The 22325-nt window shown below is 52.5% G+C and overlaps 1 protein-coding gene across 6 annotated transcripts in view; it reads left to right on the forward strand.

Annotated features, from left to right (window-relative positions):
- BMP1 (bone morphogenetic protein 1) overlaps nt 1-22325 on the forward strand; it is a 45199-nt gene that overhangs the window by 8013 nt on the left and 14861 nt on the right. For 3 of the 6 annotated variants that reach the window (XM_047760147.1, XM_047760144.1, XM_047760145.1), the window contains exons 3-15: nt 3144-3308; nt 3501-3618; nt 3923-4101; nt 4834-4939; nt 6635-6759; nt 7284-7399; nt 15346-15448; nt 17149-17265; nt 17477-17622; nt 17725-17920; nt 19776-19901; nt 20928-21088; nt 21456-21636. In XM_047760147.1, the coding sequence (XP_047616103.1) occupies nt 3144-3308; nt 3501-3618; nt 3923-4101; nt 4834-4939; nt 6635-6759; nt 7284-7399; nt 15346-15448; nt 17149-17265; nt 17477-17622; nt 17725-17920; nt 19776-19901; nt 20928-21088; nt 21456-21636 (1839 nt within the window). Of the gene's footprint in view, nt 1-3143; nt 3309-3500; nt 3619-3885; nt 4102-4833; nt 4940-6634; nt 6760-7283; nt 7400-15345; nt 15449-17148; nt 17266-17476; nt 17921-19775; nt 19902-20927; nt 21089-21455; nt 21637-22325 lie in introns of those variants that run through there. The other 3 variants (XM_047760142.1, XM_047760143.1, XM_047760146.1) reach the window with 2 other exon arrangements.

Raw genomic sequence — 22325 nt, forward strand, 5'->3', positions numbered from 1 at the left:
TGTGAAGGGTCCAACTGGTATCCACAAGGGTGCAGGTTCAATTCCTGGCCTCACTCAGTGGGTTAAGGATCCAGTGTTGCCGTGAGCGACAGTGTAGATGACAGACACAACTCAGATCTGGCCTTGCTGTGGCTGTGGAACTTCCATATGCTGCAGGTGCGGCCATTAAAAAAAAAAAAAAAAAGAAAGAAAATAACTTAAGTCAAAAATGCATTTAATACACCTAACCTACTGAACATCGTAGCCCAGCCTAGCCTACCTTAAAGGTGCTCAGGACATATTAGCCTACTGTTGGGCAAAATCATTTAACAGAAAGCCTATTTTGTAATAAAACCATGAATCTCTCATGTAATGTATTGAGTACTGTTAGGAAAGTAAAAAACAGAACGGCTGTCTGGGTACAAAATGGTTGTAATTTTATCGGTCTTTTCCCATCGTGATGCTATGGCTGCCTGGAGGCTGCAGGTCACTGGCTCAGCCCAGAATCTCGAGGAAGCAGTGTGCCACACATCATGAGCCCAGGAAAAGATCAAAATTCAGAATTCGAAGTAGGGTTTCTACTGAGTGTGTATTACTTTTTTGCCTTTTTTTTTTATGCACCCACGGCATATGGAGGTTCCCAGGCTAGGGATCGAATTGAAGCTGTAGCTGCCAGCCAGTACCACAGCCACAGCAATGCCAGATCCGAGCCGCATCTGTGACCTACACCACAGCTCATGGCAACGTCGGATCCTTAACCCACTGAGCGAGGCCAGGGATCAAACCCACAACCTCACGGTTCCCAGTTGGATTCGTTTCTGCTTCGCCAAGATAGGTGAACTCCATGAGTGTGTATTACTTTTGTAACATCATAAAGTCAAACCATCCTAAGTCGGGAACCATCTGTACAGAAGCTAAGATTCATGGAGATAAAGTGACTGGCTCAAGGTCACAAAACTCATCAGGGGCAGAACTGGCACAGGAACCCAGGCCTTCTCATTCCAAATCCGAGGCTCTTTGCTCAACACCACCATCCCTCCCGGCTTCCCCTCCTGCTCCCACTTTGCAAGACTCCACATGTCCTTCAAGGCCCCAGGCTTACCCTGTTAGCATCTCACAAGTCAAACTGCATTGCAATGATTTGTTTAGATGTCTCTCTCTTCAGCTGGACTCAAAGCTCTTCAAGGTCAGGGGTGGTTTCAGGTACCTCCCAACCAGCCTGGCACTTGTGAGCGGGTAAGGGACTGGGAGGGATGAGGGCCTGGGCTGTCCTGGTTCTGTCCAGCCTTCTCACTGCTCTGGAACATGGTCCTGCCCACAGGTAACCTTCCCATTGCCAAAGTGGGAGATTCTCACCTGTGTTCTGCACACACTGTGGTGGTGCCAGGCAGTTGTCCTGTGTAGTGTGAGAGAGGATCCTGGCATGGTCAGCCCATGGAGTAAAGGTCAAACTGCCCCAGAAAGTAGCTAGCATTGGAGGGTGAACTGGTGGCCTGGTAACCAGTAACACTTACTTGACTGTAGTGGGGACTAGTAGGCATGGGATGGCGGAGAGCAGAATAGAGATTTACATCACCTGGACCTGCCACTCACCTGCCCTGTGACTTTGGGCAAATCTTCGGCCTTTGTTTCCTCATCTGTCAAATGTAGATAGTGACTCTTGTTCAATCCATCTCAAAAGATACTGGGTCAAATGAGGATGTGTACTTGGGAATACTTTTTTTTCCTTTTTGTAGCTGCACCCATAGCATATGGAAGTTCCTAGGCTTGGGGTTGAATCAGAGCTGCAGCTGAGGCTACACCACAGCCACCACAACAGGGATCGAACCTGCAACCTCACAGAGACAATATCGGGTCTTTAATACACTGCACCACAATGGGAACTCCAACTTGGGAATACTTAAAGAAGACATCAAATTCTGTATGTTCCACAAAGATGAAGTTTCATTGGCTAAGAAGGGAATGTTTCCTAGTCTCAGGGTCCCCCAGAGATCTGGGGAAATGAGTCACTAATCCTCTCTTTTTCACTTAAATTCAGTTCTTGCTGTTCATGGTAGTTGTGAATACAGTTATAGAATAACCTTCTAATTGTTCCATAACGTTGCTGTGAACACTGAATTATCAAACTCTGCTCCACTGTTCCTGGGAGAAATACAGGGTTAGGTTCCTGCAAGCCTTTGCTCACATTTTTCATCAACTCATCAATAGGTCACTCAGGCTTGTGTGTTTCTATTTAAAGACATCTTGGAGCCCCTAGTGGCACAGCAGGTTAAGGATCCAGTGTTATCACTGCTGTGGCTCTGGTTGCTGCTGTGGCATGGGTTTGATCCCCGCCCTGGGAACTTCCATATGCCATGGGCATGGCCAAAAGGAAAAAATAAATAAACACACTTTACTTAACATACTGTTGATTCATTAATATCAAACTCTTGGCTAATAGGACTATAACGAAGCTTATCTAACAGACACTTTCTCCATAGGTATGTCTTAGCCCTCTTGAACTTATCAACACCGGATGGCACTTCAGCCCTACAAGGGAGTAAGGAGAGGGTCATTTTAAATGGCGAAATCAGGATTTCCCATCATGGCTCAGCGCAAATGAATATGGCTAGCATTCATGAGGATGCAGGTTTGATCCCTGGCCTCACTCAGTGGGTTAAGGATCCAGCGTTGCCATGAGCTGTGGTGTAGGTCACAGACACGGCTTGGATCTGGCATTGCTGTGGCTGTGACATAGGCCAGCGGCTCAGCTCCAATTCAACCCCTAGCCTGGGAACCTCCATATGCCACAGATATGGCCCTAAAAAAAAGACCAAAAAAAAAAAAATTCAATGGTGAAATCACCAACAAAAAGCACAAAAATCCAAAAAAATGGGGCACTAAATAGATCATAAGTACTTATTCACCATATGAGCTGAAACAAGAAGGCAGCCTGTCCCTCGTTCAGCCTAGGCTAGGATCATGCGTCTTGGGTGACTCAAATTTTTCATTGCTCTGAGCATGACATTGAGTGGCCATGAAAGAGCTGAGGGTCTGATTGGAGCTTGGAAAGAAATTTTAGTGAGCAGGCGCGTACAGAATCCCCGCATAAGGAGGATCGACCGTAATTTGTTCCTCCTGCCCTTTATTCACTTGCCATCAAGGCCTTACTCTTTCAATTCCAGGAAACTCTTCCACCCTCCAGTGCCAGAGCACTCGTGGTCAGCCTCAGAGGAGAAGCCACGGGAAATGGAGAAGCAGATCCCGGAGCCGGCGGGCAGCAACATCCAGACCAGAGCGGGTGTGGCCCGATGGGGTCATCCCCTTTGTTATTGGGGGAAACTTCACTGGTGAGCATGATGTTGGGGCCCTTGTGTGAGGGGGTGGGGAGCCTGCACCCCAGCCTGGCCTCAGGGCAGCCCTGTCATGCATGGTGGTGTGAATGGTACCTTCTACCTGTCAATGAACTGCTGACTCTTGGCAGTGGGTGGAGGTGGGCCCACCTGGACACTGTGACAGCCTGGCCTCCTTTGTCCTGGCAGGCAGCCAGAGGGCAGTCTTCCGGCAGGCCATGAGGCACTGGGAGAAGCACACCTGTGTCACCTTCCTGGAGCGCACAGATGAGGACAGCTATATCGTGTTCACCTATCGACCCTGCGGGTGAGCAGGGGCCCCTGGGCACTGCGCCCTTGGCCATTGCCCCAACCCCCGTTCTGTCCTGGGCACTGCAGCTGTAACATCTGGGCATGGCCCTGCATAATCTATCCCCTCCTGCCATGGGGCATCTCCCCAGGAGCTGCCCAGGCTGTGGCTCAGACCCCAGCACATAGCCCCGGCACCCCCGGAGCTTGGGTCCCTTCCCGCCCCCTCCGATCCCTGGCCCCCCTGGCAGCCACGCCCGGCCCCTGAGTGGATGCACTCCCCCAGCTCGGGACCGCCCCCCTGAGCTGGCCCCGCCCTCCAGGTGCTGCTCCTACGTGGGCCGCCGTGGCGGGGGCCCCCAGGCCATCTCCATTGGCAAGAACTGTGACAAGTTCGGCATCGTGGTCCATGAGCTGGGTCACGTCATCGGCTTCTGGCATGAGCACACGCGACCAGACCGAGACCGCCACGTGTCCATCGTGCGCGAGAACATCCAGCCAGGTAGGCACCTCTGTCTGTCCCTCCAGGGCCCCTGGCCTGGGCGGGAGCTGCTTCCTGAAGCCATCACCTTTGGCCATCTCAGTGTTACAGTCTCAGCCGTGCCTGGGGTCCAGACCCCGCCCCCCAGACATCGCCTCCGGGGTCAGAAGCACCTCAGGGGCTGGAAATCACTTGTCGGCTAGGGGACTGGGATAGGTCCAGGTCCCAGACACGGGTGCTGTCTGGAGCAGCTAGAACCCACCTGGCCTTTAGGATGGGGTTTGGGGAGGGATCTGCCCATCCCCCCCCACTGCCCCTCCTTTCTTTTCACTTTTACCCAGTCTTCTGCTCTTTGCCTATTCCGTCCTCTAAGGGTTTTTTCTCTCTCCTCTTCTCTTGCTGTGCTTGCTCTCCCCTTCCTTCCTGCTTCCTCCCTTTCTCCCCAGGCCTCCTCCACTCTTCACTACCTTCATCTCGCTGGAGTTCTAAAAATGGGGGCCTCCTTTCTCCTCCCTTGAGACTTCCCTCCAGCAAGTCCTCATTCCCTCCCCCCTCCCCCTGCCCGCCACTGGACGGACTCTTCTAGAGACCTTCCCTTCCCCTAGACTTCCCTTTGCTGCTGCCCAGAGCCTCCGGTAGGGGGGCACCTCTCAAATGCCAGGAGGACCCCATTCCCTGCCATGAAAAGGCAGCATTGCGTCCTGCACAGACCCGCCTCCCCCACCCCCCACACCCTTTTCCTGGTCTTCGCAGGGCAGGAGTATAACTTCCTGAAGATGGAGGTCCAGGAGGTGGAGTCCCTGGGGGAGACCTATGATTTTGACAGTATCATGCACTATGCCCGGAACACATTCTCCAGGTGAGAGATGGGGCAGCCTCCCACTTCGCACTAGCCTGCCCTGCTGGGGTAATCATTGAGGCCACTAGTGGGCCTCTGGGTGGCTGTGGCCCCCAGGCAGAGGACCCATGGGTGCTGCCTGCCCCGCCCTCCTCTTCCACAGCAGTTCCATGGCAGGGCCTGGACTCATAGTACCTAGGTTCTTCACCTGCTCCCACTCACCCCTGGCCCAGGAGGCTGAACTCCAGCTGCCCTGCAGCCACATGGTATACCATGGCCCCGGAACCATACCCCGAGGGAGCTGAGCTTTTCCCTTAACCATTGGCTAAAGGGGGCATATTTTTCTGATGGCTATGCCTTTTCATACTTGGCTGATTTGCATAAAGTCTGGCCCCTGCCCTGGACCAGTTCCCTCTCCAGCTCATGAGCACGTATCCATCTATTCTTTTTTTTTTCCCCACTTTTTAGGGCCACACCCGCGGCATATGGAAATTCCCAGGCTAGGGGCAGAATTGGAGATATAGCTATATATCCAGCCAGCCTACGCCACAGCAACTCAGGATCTGAGTGGCGTATGCAACCTATGCTGCCACTTATGGCAATGCTGGATCCTTAGCCCACTGAGCCAGGCCAGGGAATGAACCCGCCTCCTTATGGATAGTAGTCGAGTTCATAACCCAATGAGCCACAGTGGAACTCCCAGTGTATCCACCTATTCTTTATCCTGGGCCTTATTTCCCAGAATCGCAGCCAAAACCAACCCCCCCACCCCGAGGTAGCAGCCCAGCCTCTCCATCCCATCTTCCCCTTAGCGGAGTGTGGGAAACGGCCCCTCCTCCTCCTCAGGCTTTTCTCCGCCGCCTGGCCTTTCCCATGGCTGGCTCTGTCCTCATCCTCTATCTCTGCTCTCCCAGGCGCTGGCCCTCCCCCTCTCCTCCTAGACCCACTCTTCCTGCCTCCAGACCTGAGGGAACAGGGACCAGGGAAGGGTGGTGAGGTCATCCCACCCCCCACCCCCTCAGACCACCCCCTGTACATTCATTTCCCACCACATCCCACCCCACCTCCTGCTGAGTCCCACCCAGCCAGGGGTGAGTCAGGGGCCCTGGGGAGGTGGAGGGCTGCCTGCTTCCCCTTTGTTCTGCTCCTCCCAGATGGAAACACCCAGGACCTAACAGGAGGCACTGATGGCCCCAGAGCTGGCAGGACTGTCCCCAGGATCTGGTCTGGCCACAGTGGAACCTGCCCTTTGGCCTTGTCCCAGGTGCCATGAGAAGCAGCCTGTGCCAGCAGGGCAAAGCGTTGGTCCTGGGTTGTCCTGGGAGACGTGGAGTCAAGGCTGAATCAGCTGGGAGGGCCTCAGAAGTAGGGTCGAGCAGGGTTGGAGACATGATTGACCAGGAGTCCAGAGCTTTCCCAGAGCCGGGAGTTGAGCCAGACTGAGCCAGAGCACTGATGGGTCCCCAGGGCCTCCTGAGTCGGTGTCCCCAACCTCCCAGAGTGTGCCTGGGGCTCCCCCAGGCCCTGTGGTGCGGCTGCCACGGAGCAGGGTGGCTGCTGGTCAGTGGGCAGTGTAATGACAGGGTGAGATGTCTCCACCCGTCCGTGACCCTGCTGAGGAATGTCTGGGCTCTGGCAGGGTCGTGACCTTGGGTGCACACGGGCGCGCTACCTCCTCCCGTTGGACTCTCACCCAGCCGGGCTTCTCCTCCTCAGGGGCATCTTCCTGGACACTATCGTTCCCAAGTACGAGGTGAATGGGGTGAAGCCTCCCATCGGCCAGAGGACCCGGCTCAGCAAGGGGGACATTGCCCAGGCCCGCAAGCTCTACAAGTGCCCAGGTCGGGGCAGGGAGGGACAGGCTGGGGCAGGGTGGAGGCCAGGGCCTGGGGCCAAGAAGGTTGAAGCTGTGAGACTTAGAAAAGGCCGAGGCTGCCTGGTGTCCGGAGAGGGGTACCCGGGGAGGGTCGGTGTTCAAGTTCCAGACCCAAGCTGGGGCCAGATCAGATGGGGAGACGCTAAGCCGCCCACCTTGAGGGTCTGTGAGAGTAAGGGGCAGTAGGAGCAGAAACTGGGGAGCACAGAGCAATTCTCAGGACTGAAGTGGAGTGAGGCCCTCTGAGGGAGCTTGACCTTAACTCTGGGACCCATGTTGCCTTGACAACAGGGCATCCCGCAGCACTAGGTGGAAGAGAGAGGAGAAGGGGGTGGATCTTAAAGGGACAGGCCCACCCCAGACTCCGTCCTCTCCTCAGCCATTCTCCCCTCTCTCTGAGGATGCCAGAGCTCAGGGCGAGGGAGCCAGAAGGTTGGGGGGGATTGGGCACCTACAGCCAGCAGCCCTGTCATTTTGTTTCCTTGATAGCCTGCGGAGAGACCCTGCAAGACAGCACAGGCAACTTCTCCTCCCCCGAGTACCCCAATGGCTACTCTGCCCACATGCACTGTGTATGGCGCATCTCCGTCACGCCTGGAGAGAAGGTAACTGAGATCCCCTCCTCTGCCAGGAGCCCCAAGTAGGAGGGCTCAGTCTGTGTAGCTGCGAGTGGCCTCTCTGGGGGTCATAGACCCATTCACCGTACAGGATGGTGAGGGGCTTCTACCAGAGTTGTGTATAAACACTGACTCGTGCACAGCACTTACCACATGCCAGGAACTTTTCTACGTACTCCTCACATCCATTCACAGGCTTATCACGTGGAGTATGGACCTCTCACCCACCCCTGGGCCTTCTGTGTCCTTCCTATTTTTATTGTTCCCAAGAGTCAGCTTTAAGGCTTTTGTTTCCGTTGATTGGAACGTGGTGCTTAATGTCCTAGTGTAACCTTGAGCTCAGTTAGATTTTATTGCTGGTCACATTGCTTGTTCCAACGACTCTCAAGATCATTTTGAATCCAAATTCCACCATCCAGCAGGTAGCCATCCTCACCCTGCCTCATGGTGAGGCATTTGATAAGCATGTCTTCTGGGTTTTCCGAACCTGGCCTTTGATCACACTATTGAACAGGACATGAATCAAAGCAGATCCAAGATCTCCCTCTGAACTGACATTGACCCAGTAATCTGCAGGCTTTGGGTGGAGTTATTCCACCAACTATGACTGCACTAAATGTCATTACCAGCCAGCCACAGGTCACTACCTTGTTGACTACCAGGATGTGAGCTGCTTCTGAGACGAGGCCTTTGCCGTCTTTATGTCCCTGGCACAGAAAGTGGTTAATAAATGCCAAATGGGTTGCCTTACCAAAATAAATCCACTGTTCTACCAGTTGGTAAAACTCCTTTTAAAAAAAGAAGTGAGATTTGTCTGACATGCCTTGTTTCAAGTGAACCCAAACTGGCTCTTTTTTTTGGGGGGGGGGGGCGGGGGATCTTTTTAGGGCAGCACCTGCAGCATATGGAAATTCCCAGGCCAGGGGTAGAATTGGAGCTCCAGCTGCCAGCCTCCGCCACAGCCACACCAATGCCAGATCCAAGCCTTGTCTGTGACCTACACCACAGCTCACGGCAACGCTGGATCCTTAACCCACTGAGCGAGGCCAGGGATCAAACCTGGGTCCTCATGGTTACTAGTCAGATTTGCCAAACAGGCTCTTAGTCAAATGTTTCTTTTCTAAATGGTCACAGACCCTCTGTTTAATTGCGGATTGATATTCAACTCAGTGGTTCGCAATTCCCACAATTCATTCCAGAACTCCCCTGCTCCACACACACACACACACGTGCACACACATGCACACACACACACCCCTGTTGAAAACTGGAAAAGATTTTGTTCTGAGTTCTCAAGATTACAGATCACATCTGCAAGTTATTTGAATGTCCTCTGATGTCATTTTTGAGCCCTGAGACAAAAGCCAATTTTAAAGAGGCGCTCACTGATTCTCCTGTATTATTGAGCCTCTATTTTCATTCCAAACTATGCTTATTTTTGTTAATTTGAAGATCATCCCCATTTACGACAGACTTTTCTTGGGAGCTGAGTAATTCCCTATCTCTCTTGGTTAACCTTCTACAATCTTCCCTCAAAAGCAAACCCACCCCTTGTTCTTCTTGTTCTGAGTCTAAGTTAAAAATTGCAGTCCTTTTTACTATCTTATACTGACCTTGCTCTGTTGAGGGTTTTCAGCCTTTGGAAATCTCACCGCAGATAACAATAATAACAACTAATGATCACTGAGCGTATGATTGGCCAGGCATGTGTTAAATTCTTCGTGTGTTATGTCTCTCAGCACAACAACATTATAGTCTGGGTGCTAATGTTAGCCTCATTTTGCATACGAGAAAGCGGACTTGGAAAAGTTATATAACTTGCCCAAGATCTCATAGAACCACGCTTATAACGTAAAAGTGTGCAGTTGCAAAACTTTGTGTATTCTAAAGCCTTGTTCCATTCCAGCAGTCACTCAAGTGCCTTTCAGCAACTTGTGTGGCCACTGTGGGCTCCGGCACTGGGGATGGACAGAGACATGGGACAGTCCCCAGCCCCTGGAAGCGAGAGTAGGGTAGAGCATTGCTCTCTTTCCTGTTCAGGAGGTTTGCTCTGTTGACAGGTGTATGGCAATTTGGTCAGGATCCACTTCTTTCCTTGCTGCTCTTGCCTGGCATGGGCTGGCTCTAGTTTCCAGTGAACACATGGCCTTGCCTTAGGAGCCTCTCTGTGCCTTGGGCCTGCTTTCTCCATAGCTCCCACAAGACTCCTCATCCTTTTTAGGGGCATGCCTGGAGCTCCAGGGAGAGAAGTAGGCTATGGATAAAAATTCCAGGTTAACCAATGCATGATGGTAGAAGTGTACAAAGTAAAACCCACTTACGGTCCTGGTTGAAACTGTAGAGTTGTAACTGAGCCAAAGATGGAACCCTGGGGGACAGAAACATTTAAAGGCTGGGGAGAAGTGTCGTGGTGGCCAAGCAGTTAAGGCCTCAGCACTGTCACTCCTGTGGCATAGATTTGGTTCCCTGGACCAGGAACTTTGGCATGCTTTGGGCACAGCAGAAAAAAAAAAAAAAAAAAAGGCTGGAGAGTCAGAGGAGGATGGCATCATAAAGTTGTAATGACCAATCTTTGTCATTTAGCAGTTGTGTGCCAAGGTATTAGGCATCTTACATGATCTCATTATTCCTTGCAACTGTTTTGTGACCTTGGTACTATTCTACCTGCTGGAGAGAGGAGGGACTTGAGGCTTAAAGAGCCTGAGTGGATCTGGCCAGGTTTACTCAGGTAGCAGCGGTGGAACCAGCATTCAGTTCTAGGGCTGACTCCAAAGTCTACTCTTTCAACAGTAAACCTTAAATAAATCCACCTGCGTTAGTGAATGGACTTTGACATCTGCTTGGCTGCTGAGAGCTTGCTTTTCATTTGCCTCCCAGTGCTTAGCTTATTGCCAGAAACGCAAGTGGCATGTAAGTCTTCTATGATCCGGCAAGTCGCAGGGATGTCAAGCAGGAGGAAGAGCCACTTGGGAGGGTTTCTTTGAAGAGCCCCAAGTCTTTCCACTGCATGTAATTATCAGTGGGCCTGAAGAGGATTTCCAGTGTTCCCCAAGCAAGGGAGGCAACTCCTTTATGAGCAGGAAAGTGGTTTCAGGAGGAGGCCGTAGTCAAATGTTGCAGAGGAGCCAAGAAGATAAGAACTTAAAGTGTGTTTTGGATTTGGCAGTATCCACCCTCATTCCCATCTGTGCCTTTTGATAATCTGCCTATTTTTTGAGGTCCAACCCAAATCCTGCCTCCTCTGTAGCGTCCTCCCTGACCTCCCACCTCCCATTCCCTGGCTGGGCAGAGCTGACCCCTCCCTTTCCTCCTCTGCAAGGCTTGGCCTGAGTCCTCCCCTCAGGCCCTCTTCTCCATCACTGAAGGGCGTGGGCCCAGAGGATGGAGGGAAAGTTGATGCTCATTCTTTGCACAGTCGTTGGGCAGAATTGGCGGGTAGGCCTAGGGAAGCCACATGGAATAGAGGTTGAGGGTGTATACATTTAAGAGCCAGAGTGCCTGGGTTTAACTCCTGGCTGTGTGGTCTTAGGGAAGTTGCTTATCCTCTCTGTGTCTTTGTTGCCTCATTTGTGCAATGAACCTGGTGATAGTACCTCTCTCCTGGGGTTGATAGGAGAGTGGAACAAGTTAATGTACATAAAGCGCTTAGGGCACTGCCTAGAATAGAACGGGAATTCAGTTACTGTTAGGTACTGTTATCATTCTCTAGTCCTGATCTATTAAATGAGTAAGCCCTGGTCAATTTCCCGGGTGCCTCATCTGCCTCCCTCTGTTTCCTGGATGCTGGTCCGGGCTGTCATGTGAACAAAATGTCAAACTATCTAAGCAACTTGACTCCAGGAGTGAAATGAACATCTGCTAAGTGGCAGATGCTATTGTATGGATGTGTGACATGTATGGATGCCACCATGTATTAATTTAATTCCCCTAAGGGCCATGAGGCAGGTACTGTTACCGTTACCATCTTACAAATAAGGAAATGGAAGCCTGGAGGAGTTAAATGACGGGCCTAAGATCGTGCAGACTGAAGCCAGACAGCATGTCCCTGAGATCCAAGAGTTGTCCCAGCCCCTCCCAGGGAACACCCAACAAACAGGAAGGATACTTCCCATACTTGGGGTGCACCTGATGACTCTGCACCCAGTCATTTACCCCGACTCCCCATGGAGTCATTACGGTCACCTCTGTTTTTCAGACAAAGACAGTGAGGTACAAAGTCAAGCCACAGCCCAAGTCACCAGCCAGGAAGTGGCAGAGCTGGCCAGGTTTTCCTTGGCGACGGGCAGTACCCCCGCTACCAGAGCACAGCTGTTTCCACACTACATAGGTTGTAACAACTCTTAATTAGACACCTCCGGTCTCAAGATAGCCACAGCCACGCCTCCTATAGGATGCCCCTGACTGCCAGCCCAGGCCTCTTCCTCCCGAGAGAAGTGACCTCTGCTTCCTCTTGCCTGTGGGAGGTCTTGGGTGGGCCCTGTAGGATTCCGCAGGCTGGTGTACTTTCTTCAGAGGACCTGAACTCATCCGCCCTGGACAGAGCCATGGTTGTTTCCGAGCAGGAAGGGAAAGTTGCTGCTGTTCCCAGTGCAGCTGCTGAGCAAAATTGATTGGCAGGCCTCGGGAGCCCACGTGGAGCAGTGCTTGAGGGTGCAAGTTCAGGAACCAGGGAGCCTGAGTGACTCAGCCCTCTGGGTTCCTTCTTCCATCCAGCAAGTCTTTTTTTTTTTTTTTTTTGTCTTTTTAGGGCTGCGTCTGCGGCATATGGAGGTTCCCAGGCTAGGGGTCGAATCAGAGCTCTAGATGCTGGCCTATACCACAGCCACAGCCATGCAGGATCCGAGCCGCGTCTGCGACCTACACTACAGTTCATGGCAACACCAGATCCTTAACCCACTGAGCAAGGCCAGGGATTGAACCCACATCCTCATGGATCCGAGTTGGGTTCGTTAACCACTGAGCCACAACAGGAACTCCCCATCCATCAATTCTTTAAATAATTATGTTGCTTGGTAGATAAGAAGGTAACACACACATATTGTAAAGAGTTTGAGCAATGTAGAAATGCATAAGGTAAAAAGTGAATTTTCTCCCCTCGATCCTCCTCCAAATCCCATTCCTCAGAGGTGACTAAGCATTGGTAATGCTTGGTATGTTCTTCCAGTCCTTTCTAGTGCATAGGCACGCGTGTGTGTGTGTGTGTGTGTGTGTGTGTGTGTGTGTGTGTAGTCTTCTGTAACTTACCTCTCACTCAACAATAAATCATGGTCATCACTCCATACGGGTCTACCTCATACACCTCCATTATTTTCAAGGCTACTTGGCATCCCATCATCTTGATTTCCCTTAATTTAATTATTTAATCATCCCCTGCAGGCCTCTTGATGGATTTTTTGGGGGTTTTTTTTGTTTTGTTTTGTTTTGTTTTGGCCTTTTTAGTAGCGCACCATGGCATATGGAAGTTCCCAGGCTAGGGGTCGAACTGGAGCTGTAGCTGCCGGCCTACACCACAGCCACAGCAACGTGGGATCCGAGCCACATCTGTGACCTACACCACAGCTCAGGACAACGCCAGATCCTTAACCCACTGAGCAAGGCCAGGGATCGAACCCACATCCTCATGGATGCTAGTCGGGTTTGCTAACCACTGAGCCACAACAGGAACTTCTTGATAGATGTTGATTTAAGTTTTTCCAGGTTTTCATTATTACCAAAATAAATACCTCAAAACTCACATCTTTTTACATTTGAGCAAGTGTATCTGTAGGATAGATTCCTAAAATAGAATTCAATTCAAGGAGTATTTACTAAGCAGCTATTCTGCCATGCACGGAGGATTCCATAGTGAATTCAGCTTCCTCTGTGATCATATTTAGTCATTTTCTAAATAGATAAAATATTGTGTAATAAGACACTGTCTCTATAGCAAGAGATAGAACAGATTTTCAGCTTCAGTATTTCAAAATGCTAGGACTTGTTTTTTGGGGTTTTTTTCTTTTTGGCCACACCTATGGCATGCAGAAGTTCTTGGACCAGGAATCAACCCTGTGCCACAGCAGTGACAACACCAGATCCTTAACCTGCTGTGCCACCAGGGACTCCAGGACTTGTATTTTTATAATTATAATAAGACACCCCATGATGATTAATCGCCCTCACCAAGAGCAATATAATATGCTTTTGAAAACGATCTCACTGGATTACATCTCAGAGTACCACAATGAATGAAAGCCCCTCCCCCAACACAAACATATTTAAACTCATGTATGAATCCAAAGAAAAGATGAAAGATGGACCATGGGTTCCAAGCTAGGTCAGAAAAGAGGTGAGCACATGGGGGTGAAAGGCAATGAAAATACTACAGGCTTGGCAGATTGCAGGTTGTAGTGAATTGGAAGGGTGGTTGAACTCTGTGTACAGAGCGAGTGAGCAGGAAAGGTTTGGGGCAGGTGAATGGAGAGTGAGATGCCTGGACTTGAGACTGTGGATGATAACAAGGTCTAGGGCATGATGTGCTGTGTGTGGTCAAGAAGGGGCAGAGAGAGGGTGGGAGAGGAGGTCAAGAGACAGAGACCAGGAGATGGGAAGGATCGTGTAGGTGGACATTGAAATCAAGAATTTCAACAGGGTCTGTGTTAGAGAATGACCAGGAGCCAGAAGCTCTTCCTTGACCAGTCACAGCGTTGACCCTGGCTGCAAATAGCAACTGCCAACATCTGCTGTGGAATCTCTTTTCATTTTGGCCTCTGTTCTGTCTGCCTCTAACTCTGCAGGGAGCCAGAAGGGAGACAGGCCCTCTAGACCCCTTCTCCTCCTGCAGGAAACCAAGCTAGCACCTAACAAGTGGGCCCCTAGGGCCACAGTGTGTCCACTGCCCATGCCCCATAGACAGGGTGACTGTTCTCTGGAGTCCCTGCTTGTGAGATTCCAAATACCCAACAGGCTTCAGGGCTTGCTCTGGAAACTACTAAGGAAGCAGTTTCTCCACCTGTCATATGCCCACCTGCTGGCAAGACTTGGTACTTAGCGAGGTGTCAGATGTTCCTCCAGTATTAGGTGAACATGTCATGAGTTCAAGGGTTGAAATGAGTTCAAGCACAGGAGGTACTTAGGGAGGTGCTTGCACTGATGAAGGGCTGTATCAGGGTGAGATGCTCTTTTCTCAGTTTATGCACCAGGTAGCTGAGGTTCAGAGAGCTTTCGTGATTTACCTCAGGACTCACAGCAGGAAATGCAGAGGTGAGGTTCAAACACCAGCCCCTGTGACTGGAGTCTGAGTTTCTTACTTAGTGATCTTTTCATGTGTGTGTCTGATTGCTCTGAGTCCTAAGCTTGACAAGGACATGTCTTAAACCCCTTCACGGAAGGCACTCAGAGCCGGGACTCCCCACGGCAGTGAGCATGACCCCTGCCCAGAACCAGCAATCAGTAAATACGTGATGATGGGGGACTCAGCCCTGTTTTTCCTGTGCTCTTCCTCTGGACCCTTCATTCCCATTCAGACCCCCTAGTACCCCCCTGTCGCCCTGGGCCCTTCCTATCACCAAAGAAACCTCTTTCCTATAAAGATGCTGTAATTTGTATTAAGTGGGCCATGAGGGGAGCTGGGTTTGTTTAACCCTAAGCAACAGCTCCTTACTGAGGAGATCAATAAACTGAGACCCCAGGCTTCAAATATGTATTCAACGAGGCTGTGCATTTTAAGTGAGGCCTGGCCTGGGATATCTGTGAAGGATGCTGACTGGAACTGGCAGATGGCTGGGGAGGGGTGGCATTTCTGTGCCAGGAGCTCTTTTTTGGAACCCTTAACCATTTATTACCTAGGGCAAACCACCTCACATGGCAAAGCAGATAGCAAGCAGTCTTGGGGCTGGTGGGTACAGTGGGCAAGGTGTGGGCAACGGTGTAAGCTTCTTCCTCCCCCATCTCCCCAGATCATTCTGAACTTCACGTCCATGGACCTGTACCGCAGCCGCCTCTGCTGGTATGACTACGTGGAGGTCCGAGACGGCTTCTGGAGGAAGGCGCCGCTCCGAGGTACCGGCACTAGCCCAGCCTTGCCTCCTTCACAGCTCATTCCTTCTCAGAACTGCTCACGTCACACTCTCTGCATCCTCCCCCAGCGCCAACACTTGGTCAAGGGCGGTGCCCTGGCACAGAAACCGGGAGTCCTGGTGCAGTTGCTGCTGCCAGCTCCATGGCTGAGTGTGTGACCTTGGGCAAGTCCCTCCCCCAGTCTGGAGCTCAGGGTCCCAGGTGCCGGCTTCCCAGCCTCCCTCAGAGGGTGGCTGTCAGTGTACATGGACAGGAGTCACATGAGTAGACAGAGGGAGATGGACAGGCAGGCTTGTCCTCTCAGCTCTAAGCTCTAGTGCTCATCTGTTCTGTCTGTAAGATGTGACCTGAGGGTGCCCACAGTGCACCCTCATTCCTGGTGCGGTGGCCCAAACGTGTTTGCACAGGATGTTTTGTCTCGGGGGGGGAGGGGGGCAAGTAGGGGATGGGTGGGTCAGAACCACAGGGCAGAAGATGCCGTAATGGACATAGATTTAGTGGAGTTTCCATTGTGGCACAGCGGAAACGAATCTGACTAGGAACCATGAGGTTGCAGGTTTGATCCCTGGCCTCGCTCAGTGGATTAAGGATCCGGCATTGCCGTGAACTGTGGTGTAGGCTGCAGACACGGCTCGGATCCTGTGTTGCTGTCTGTGGCCTAGGCCGGCAGCTGTAGCTCCAATTCAACCCCCAGCCTGGGAACCTCAATATGCCGCAGGTGTGGCCCTAAAAAGAAAAAAAAAAAAAAAAGAGGACATAGATACTTAGAGCCTGAGGGGCCATATGAATTCTTCTCTGATCTGGACAGGATCCTGAGTAGCTCAGGACTAACTCATTAGCAGTAGAACCTTTGTCCCACATCCCGTGCCTGAAGCGAGCTGACAAATCCTTGCTAACCATCTCCCACCCCACCACACACAACCCCAGTTTCTAGTATTGGAATATTTCTTATTAGTCACCCAAAGCAGCTGTCATTACGACACTTCCTGCTACAGTAGTGCTAGCATTTCCAAGATTGCAGTTTCTTTTTCATAACTCACATTCCTAGGGCAGCACCCTCTGTCCCCTGCCGAATGTTGGGAAACACCCGTCTTATTAGGAACACACACATCATTCCTAGTCGGCCCTTGACTGAGAGAATTCCACAGATGGCCATCCTCATCTGCTCACGTGGATTCCTGTTGTGCTTTATTTCAAAGGGGGTGTTTTCTGACCCAATCCCCAGATTCTGGGATGTAGTTGGGGGTCCTACGGCATCCCCTGCATTTGAACAATGAAAACATTTTGTGCTGTACAAAGAAAGTTGTGTTCATTTTTGGTTATTACTTGTTTGCACAGAGTGTATATAAATAATTAGTGATCGTAGCGCTTTTTAAAAAGTAAGTAAAACACAGAGTTGATAGTTAAGGAGTCACCTTTCCTCCCAGAGGCAGTCATATCCTTTTCCTCAAGTGCATGAAACCTTCTGGAGTGGTCTCTGGCTCTTCAAGGCCCAGCTGGATCTTGGACCAAATGCAGGCCAACTGGAGGGTCTGTGCTCCTGGGAATGTGTGTCAAGTGCAGACCAGGGCTGGGGCCCCCAGGCTCCCTAGAGAGCTTCAGGGTTTCCTGAAGTCCTGGTGCGGGAAGGGATAAGGCCTTGCTTCGGGCCTCACTGTCCTCTGTCCACACCGCCTGCACAGGCCGCTTCTGCGGGGGCAAACTGCCCGAGCCCATCGTCTCCACTGACAGCCGCCTCTGGGTTGAGTTCCGCAGTAGCAGCAACTGGGTCGGGAAGGGCTTCTTTGCCGTCTATGAAGGTACTGACTGAGGCGGGGGGTGGGGGGTCAGAGATGGGGGGGCCCCTAGATACACCCCAGAGCCCCTCCCTCCTGGCACCTGTGAGGAGAAAGTGACGATCCTGTTGGGATCTACTGGGGCCAGGGCAGTGGGAGTCTAGGGATGTGGGCAAGAGAGGAGAGCGTTCTGACGGATGTCCTGATTTTCCCACCTTGTCCCCTGTCCCCAAAGCCATCTGTGGGGGAGATGTGAAAAAGGACAATGGCCACATCCAGTCACCCAATTACCCAGACGACTACCGGCCTAGCAAAGTCTGCATCTGGCGGATCCAAGTGTCTGAGGGCTTCCACGTGGGCCTCACGTTCCAGTCCTTTGAGGTGGGTCAGAGACCCCCCCAGGACCACCATCCCCTTCGGGTTTCCAGGGCTTGGGTCTGGGCTGCCAGAGCTCCTCCCGCTGACAGAGCCCCCGACCTCCAGATTGAGCGCCACGACAGCTGTGCCTACGACTACCTGGAGGTACGAGATGGACACAGTGAGAGCAGCACCCTCATAGGGCGCTACTGTGGCTACGAGAAGCCCGATGACATCAAGAGCACGTCCAGCCGCCTCTGGCTCAAGTTCGTCTCCGACGGGTCCATTAACAAAGCTGGCTTCGCCGTCAACTTTTTCAAAGGTGCATCCTTCTCCAGCCCCCCACCCCGCCCATCCCCATGACCAACCCACCCTCCTTCAGTCCCTCTTTTTATTTTTAAATTTTGATTTGCTTGAGGTAAGAACACTTCGCATGAGCTCTCCCCTCAGAACTTCTAAGTGTGTGCTCCCATATTGCTGAGAACATAGGCACAGTATCGTCCAGCTAGATCTCCACACTTGACTGAAACCTCATGCCTGATAATTAGTAACTCCCCATCCTCCCTGCCCCCAGCATCTGGCACCCACCATCCCACTTTATTTTTATGAATTTGGCTATTTTATTTTATTGGTCTTTTAGGGTCATACCCACAGCATATGGAAGTTCCCAGGCTAGGGGTCGAATTGGAGCTACAGTTGCTGGCCTGTGCCAGTCACAGCAATGCAGGATCCGAGCTGTGTCTTCGACCTACACTGCAGCTCACAGCAACAGGGGATACTTAACCTCCCAAGCAAGGCCAGGAATCGAATCCGCATCCTCGTGGATACTAGTTGGATTTGTTACTGCTGAGCCGCAAATGGAACTCCTGAATTTGGCTATTTTAGATACCTCGTGTAAGTGGAATCATGCAGACTTTGACTTTCTGTCACTGGTTTATTTTACTTACCTTAAGGTTCATCCGTTTTGTCACCTATGTTGGATGGAATTTCCTTTTTTTTTTTTTTTTTTTGTCTTTTTAGGGCTGCACCTGGGGCATATGGATGTTCCCAGACTAGGGGTCCAATCAGAGCTGTAGTCACCAGCCTACGCCACAACCACAGCAATGAGGGATCTGAGCTGCTTCTGCAACCTACATCACAGCTCATGGCAACGCCGGATCCTTAACCCCCTGAGCAAAGCCAGGAATCGAACCTGTATCGTCATGGATGCTAGTCAGGTTTGCTAACTGCTGAGCCACAATGGGAACTCTGGAATTTCCTTTCTTTTTAAGGCTGACTAGTATTCCACTGAGTGTCTAGCCCACATTTCTTTGAGCCTCATCCATTGGCAGACACGCTGGCTCTTGTGAATGGTGGCTGCATTTCTTATTCATTCACTCCCTTCACACAGACACCCGGAGGGATGTGCAGACCCTGGGCCCCTGCTTTTGAATATATGGCCTAACTGTGCAGTAAGAGTCCCACTGAAAAACCACATACCTCACTGAGTAAAGAACAAGCTTAGGTAAAAGTAGCTGATGCACAGTAGGTGCTGGACTGTACATTGACGTAACAGTTCAGGAGTTGCCTTGAAGTCCCAGAGTTTGCATGGTGAGATGTAGAGACGGGAAGCGCCGCAGGAGCTCAGGGAGGAGGCAAAGCTGTGTGGACTTTTTATCGTTGTGACCCTGGGCAGGACATTCTGCCCGAACCTCATTTCCACGTCTGTAAGTGGAGGACAGTAACAGCTCCTCCATCCACAGGTCTCCTTTAGGGGTTGAAGGAGAAATGAAAGAATAGCACTCAACCAGGGGATAGCACATGAGAGGCATCAGTGAATAGTGCTGGCCACCAGCCCAGCCAGTCTGGTCAGAAGGAAAGCTCCACGGGGTCCACCTGTCCCCTCCTTCAGGGCACTGCCTGCCCCTTTGGGGTTGGCATGGGCAGGAGCCCCTGGAGACCTAGGGAGGTTCTGAGCAGCCATGGAGGACTGGGTGGGGGTGGGAAAGCCCACGGCCTCAGAGCTGAGTGGACCGGGGCGGGGGGCAGTGGTCACAGCTGACTTCCTCCTGCTGAAGTTGTGGTGGTGGTGGGTCTCAGGAGCCCGAGAGACCCCAGAATAGACTCTCAAGCAGCAGGCAGAAGGGGAGATCCAGGCCCCAGACTGGTCATCACTGACCCCTTCCTTCCAACGGCAGAGGTGGACGAGTGCTCTCGGCCCAACCGCGGGGGCTGTGAGCAGCGGTGCCTCAACACTCTGGGCAGCTACAAGTGCAGCTGCGACCCTGGGTACGAGCTGGCCCCCGACAAGCGTCGCTGTGAGGGTGAGTACCATGCCCACCCACCAGCCCTGATCTCTTATGGCCTTGGATAGACCTCTTGCTGGAAAAGCTGGGATTCTCTGGCACTTTGTTCACCACTCACAGGTTAAGGAACACGTTGTATATTTCCATCCCCCAGAACCACTGTGACCAGGTGTGATGTACTCCCAATTTGTTTTGTTTTGCTTTGTTTTCTTGTTCTTCTTTTTAAATGATTTTGATTGATTTCATCACCCACCAGAAGACACTGAGTTTTAGCCTCTCATTATCAGTGTTCCCAAAAGGCTAGTGAAATGCTCTCTGGCTAAGCAACGCCAGCTCAGCCTGATCTTGCTGCTCCGCTTCTCTCCACTCACCTCTGAGCAGCTCCCTCTCCGTGCCTCCTGGTCCCGCTCCACCCCCCTAGTCCTCCCTGCCTCCCTTCCTGCCCTCTTCCCAGTCCTCCCTGCCCTCCTCCCAGTCCTCCCTGCCCTCCTCTCAATTCTCCCCACCCTCCTCCTGGTCCTCCCTGCCCCACTCCCTGTCCTCCCCGCCGTCCTCTTAGTCCTCCCTGATCTCCTCCCAGCCTTCCCCGACCTCCTCCCTGGTCCTCCCTGCCTTCTTCCTGGTCCTCCCTGCCCTCCTCTCAGTCCTCCCCACCCCGGTCCTCCCCGCCCTCCTCCTGGTCCTCCCTGCCCTCCTTCTGATCCTCCCTGCCTTCCTTCTGGTCCTCCCCGCCCTCCTCCTGGTCCTCCCTGCCCACCAGCACTGCCCTTCTGGAGCCCCTCACCTCCTGTCCTCCCTCTAAGTGCATGCCCAGCCTTTTCTCCCACAGAGACACTAGAAATGGCCACACACAATTCCTCATGCTCTGCAGCCACCCCCCTCGCCCTGCCTCCTTCCCTTCTGTCCCTGAGAGACCAGACAAGCCCCCAGGCTGGGGGAACCCACAAACCCACACCTCCTCCTTAAAGCACCCAGCCCAGGTCCCACACTCTTCTCTAGAACGGGATCTCCTGGTGGGTGATGCCGTCTCCCTTGTGCCCCCAGCTGCCTGTGGTGGATTCCTCACCAAACTCAATGGCTCCATCACCAGCCCGGGCTGGCCCAAGGAGTACCCCCCTAACAAAAACTGCATCTGGCAGCTGGTGGCCCCCACCCAGTACCGCATCTCTCTGCAGTTTGACTTCTTCGAGACCGAGGGCAATGACGTAAGCGCCCACCCAGGGCTGAGAAGATTCGGCTCGGTGCCTGCTCTCTACCCTCTGAAAGAAATACCCCAGGGAGTGGCTCAGGGAAGCAGGGGGTGCTCAGGCAGGAGGGCCCTAAAGGCCGGGAAGCACGTGGCTTATGGGAATGAAGCATGTGGAGTCGGGAAGCTTGTGGAGAGAGGCAGAGCTGGGGGCCTGTGCGGGGAGCCCAGGACGGATGGGGCAGGGTGGCACCTTTGAATTGTTAGATCTGGCAAAGCACGTAACTAAAGGCAAAAGGACCCACAGAACAGGGAGCCTCCCCGGGCAGGGGTGGTCATGAGAGGCTCCCTGGAGGAGGTGGGCCTGGAGCTGTGCTGCCCTGCAGGTGTGCAAGTATGACTTCGTGGAAGTGCGCAGCGGACTCACAGCCGACTCCAAGCTGCACGGCAAGTTCTGTGGCTCTGAAAAGCCCGAGGTCATCACCTCCCAGTACAACAACATGCGTGTGGAGTTCAAGTCTGACAACACAGTCTCCAAAAAGGGCTTCAAGGCCCACTTCTTCTCAGGTAATCCCGGCCTCCCCGGCTCCGAGCCCGGCCTCCCCTTCTTCCTGCCGCTGCACCGCTGCATTCCCCAGCCTCTCCCATGCCGGGCAGCAGTGTCTCTCCCCTGATCCCCCAACAAGCCCTCCACCACCAGGCCAGCCCCTCCCCACCCGAACCCCACTCTTCCAGAGCCCTCGGGGCTGTATGGGAGCCAACCTGAGGATGGGCAGGAAGGGCCTGCAGGAAAGAAGAGAGCGGGTAGTCCCCATCTCAGGAGCCAGAGGGCAAGGCTGGTGAGAGGGCAGGCCCAGGACAGAGAGTTCAGTGAGTCTTGACACCAGCAGCATACAGACAAGGTGTGTTATCTGGCAATAGCTAGGTCTTTAATCAGACCCTGCAAGTGTCAAATCAGGAGGTGGGGGCCCTCAGAACAGATGAGGAGGAGTTCCCATTGTGGCTCAGCAGTATCAAACCCAGCTAGTATCCATAAGGATGCAGGTTCAATCCCTGGCCCCACTCAGTGGGTTAAGGATCTGGTGTTGCTGTGAGCTGTGGTGTAGGTCGCAGACGCAACTCTGGTCTGGCGTTGCTGTGGCTGTGGTGTAGGCTGGCAGCTATAGCTGATTTGATCTAGCCTGGGAACTCCCATATTCCGCAGGTGCAGCCCTGAAAAGAAAGAGAAAAAGAAAAGATGAGGAGCCTCCCTCCTC

The sequence above is a fragment of the Phacochoerus africanus genome, chromosome 15, assembly GCF_016906955.1.
Source record: "Phacochoerus africanus isolate WHEZ1 chromosome 15, ROS_Pafr_v1, whole genome shotgun sequence".
NCBI lineage: Eukaryota > Metazoa > Chordata > Mammalia > Artiodactyla > Suidae > Phacochoerus > Phacochoerus africanus.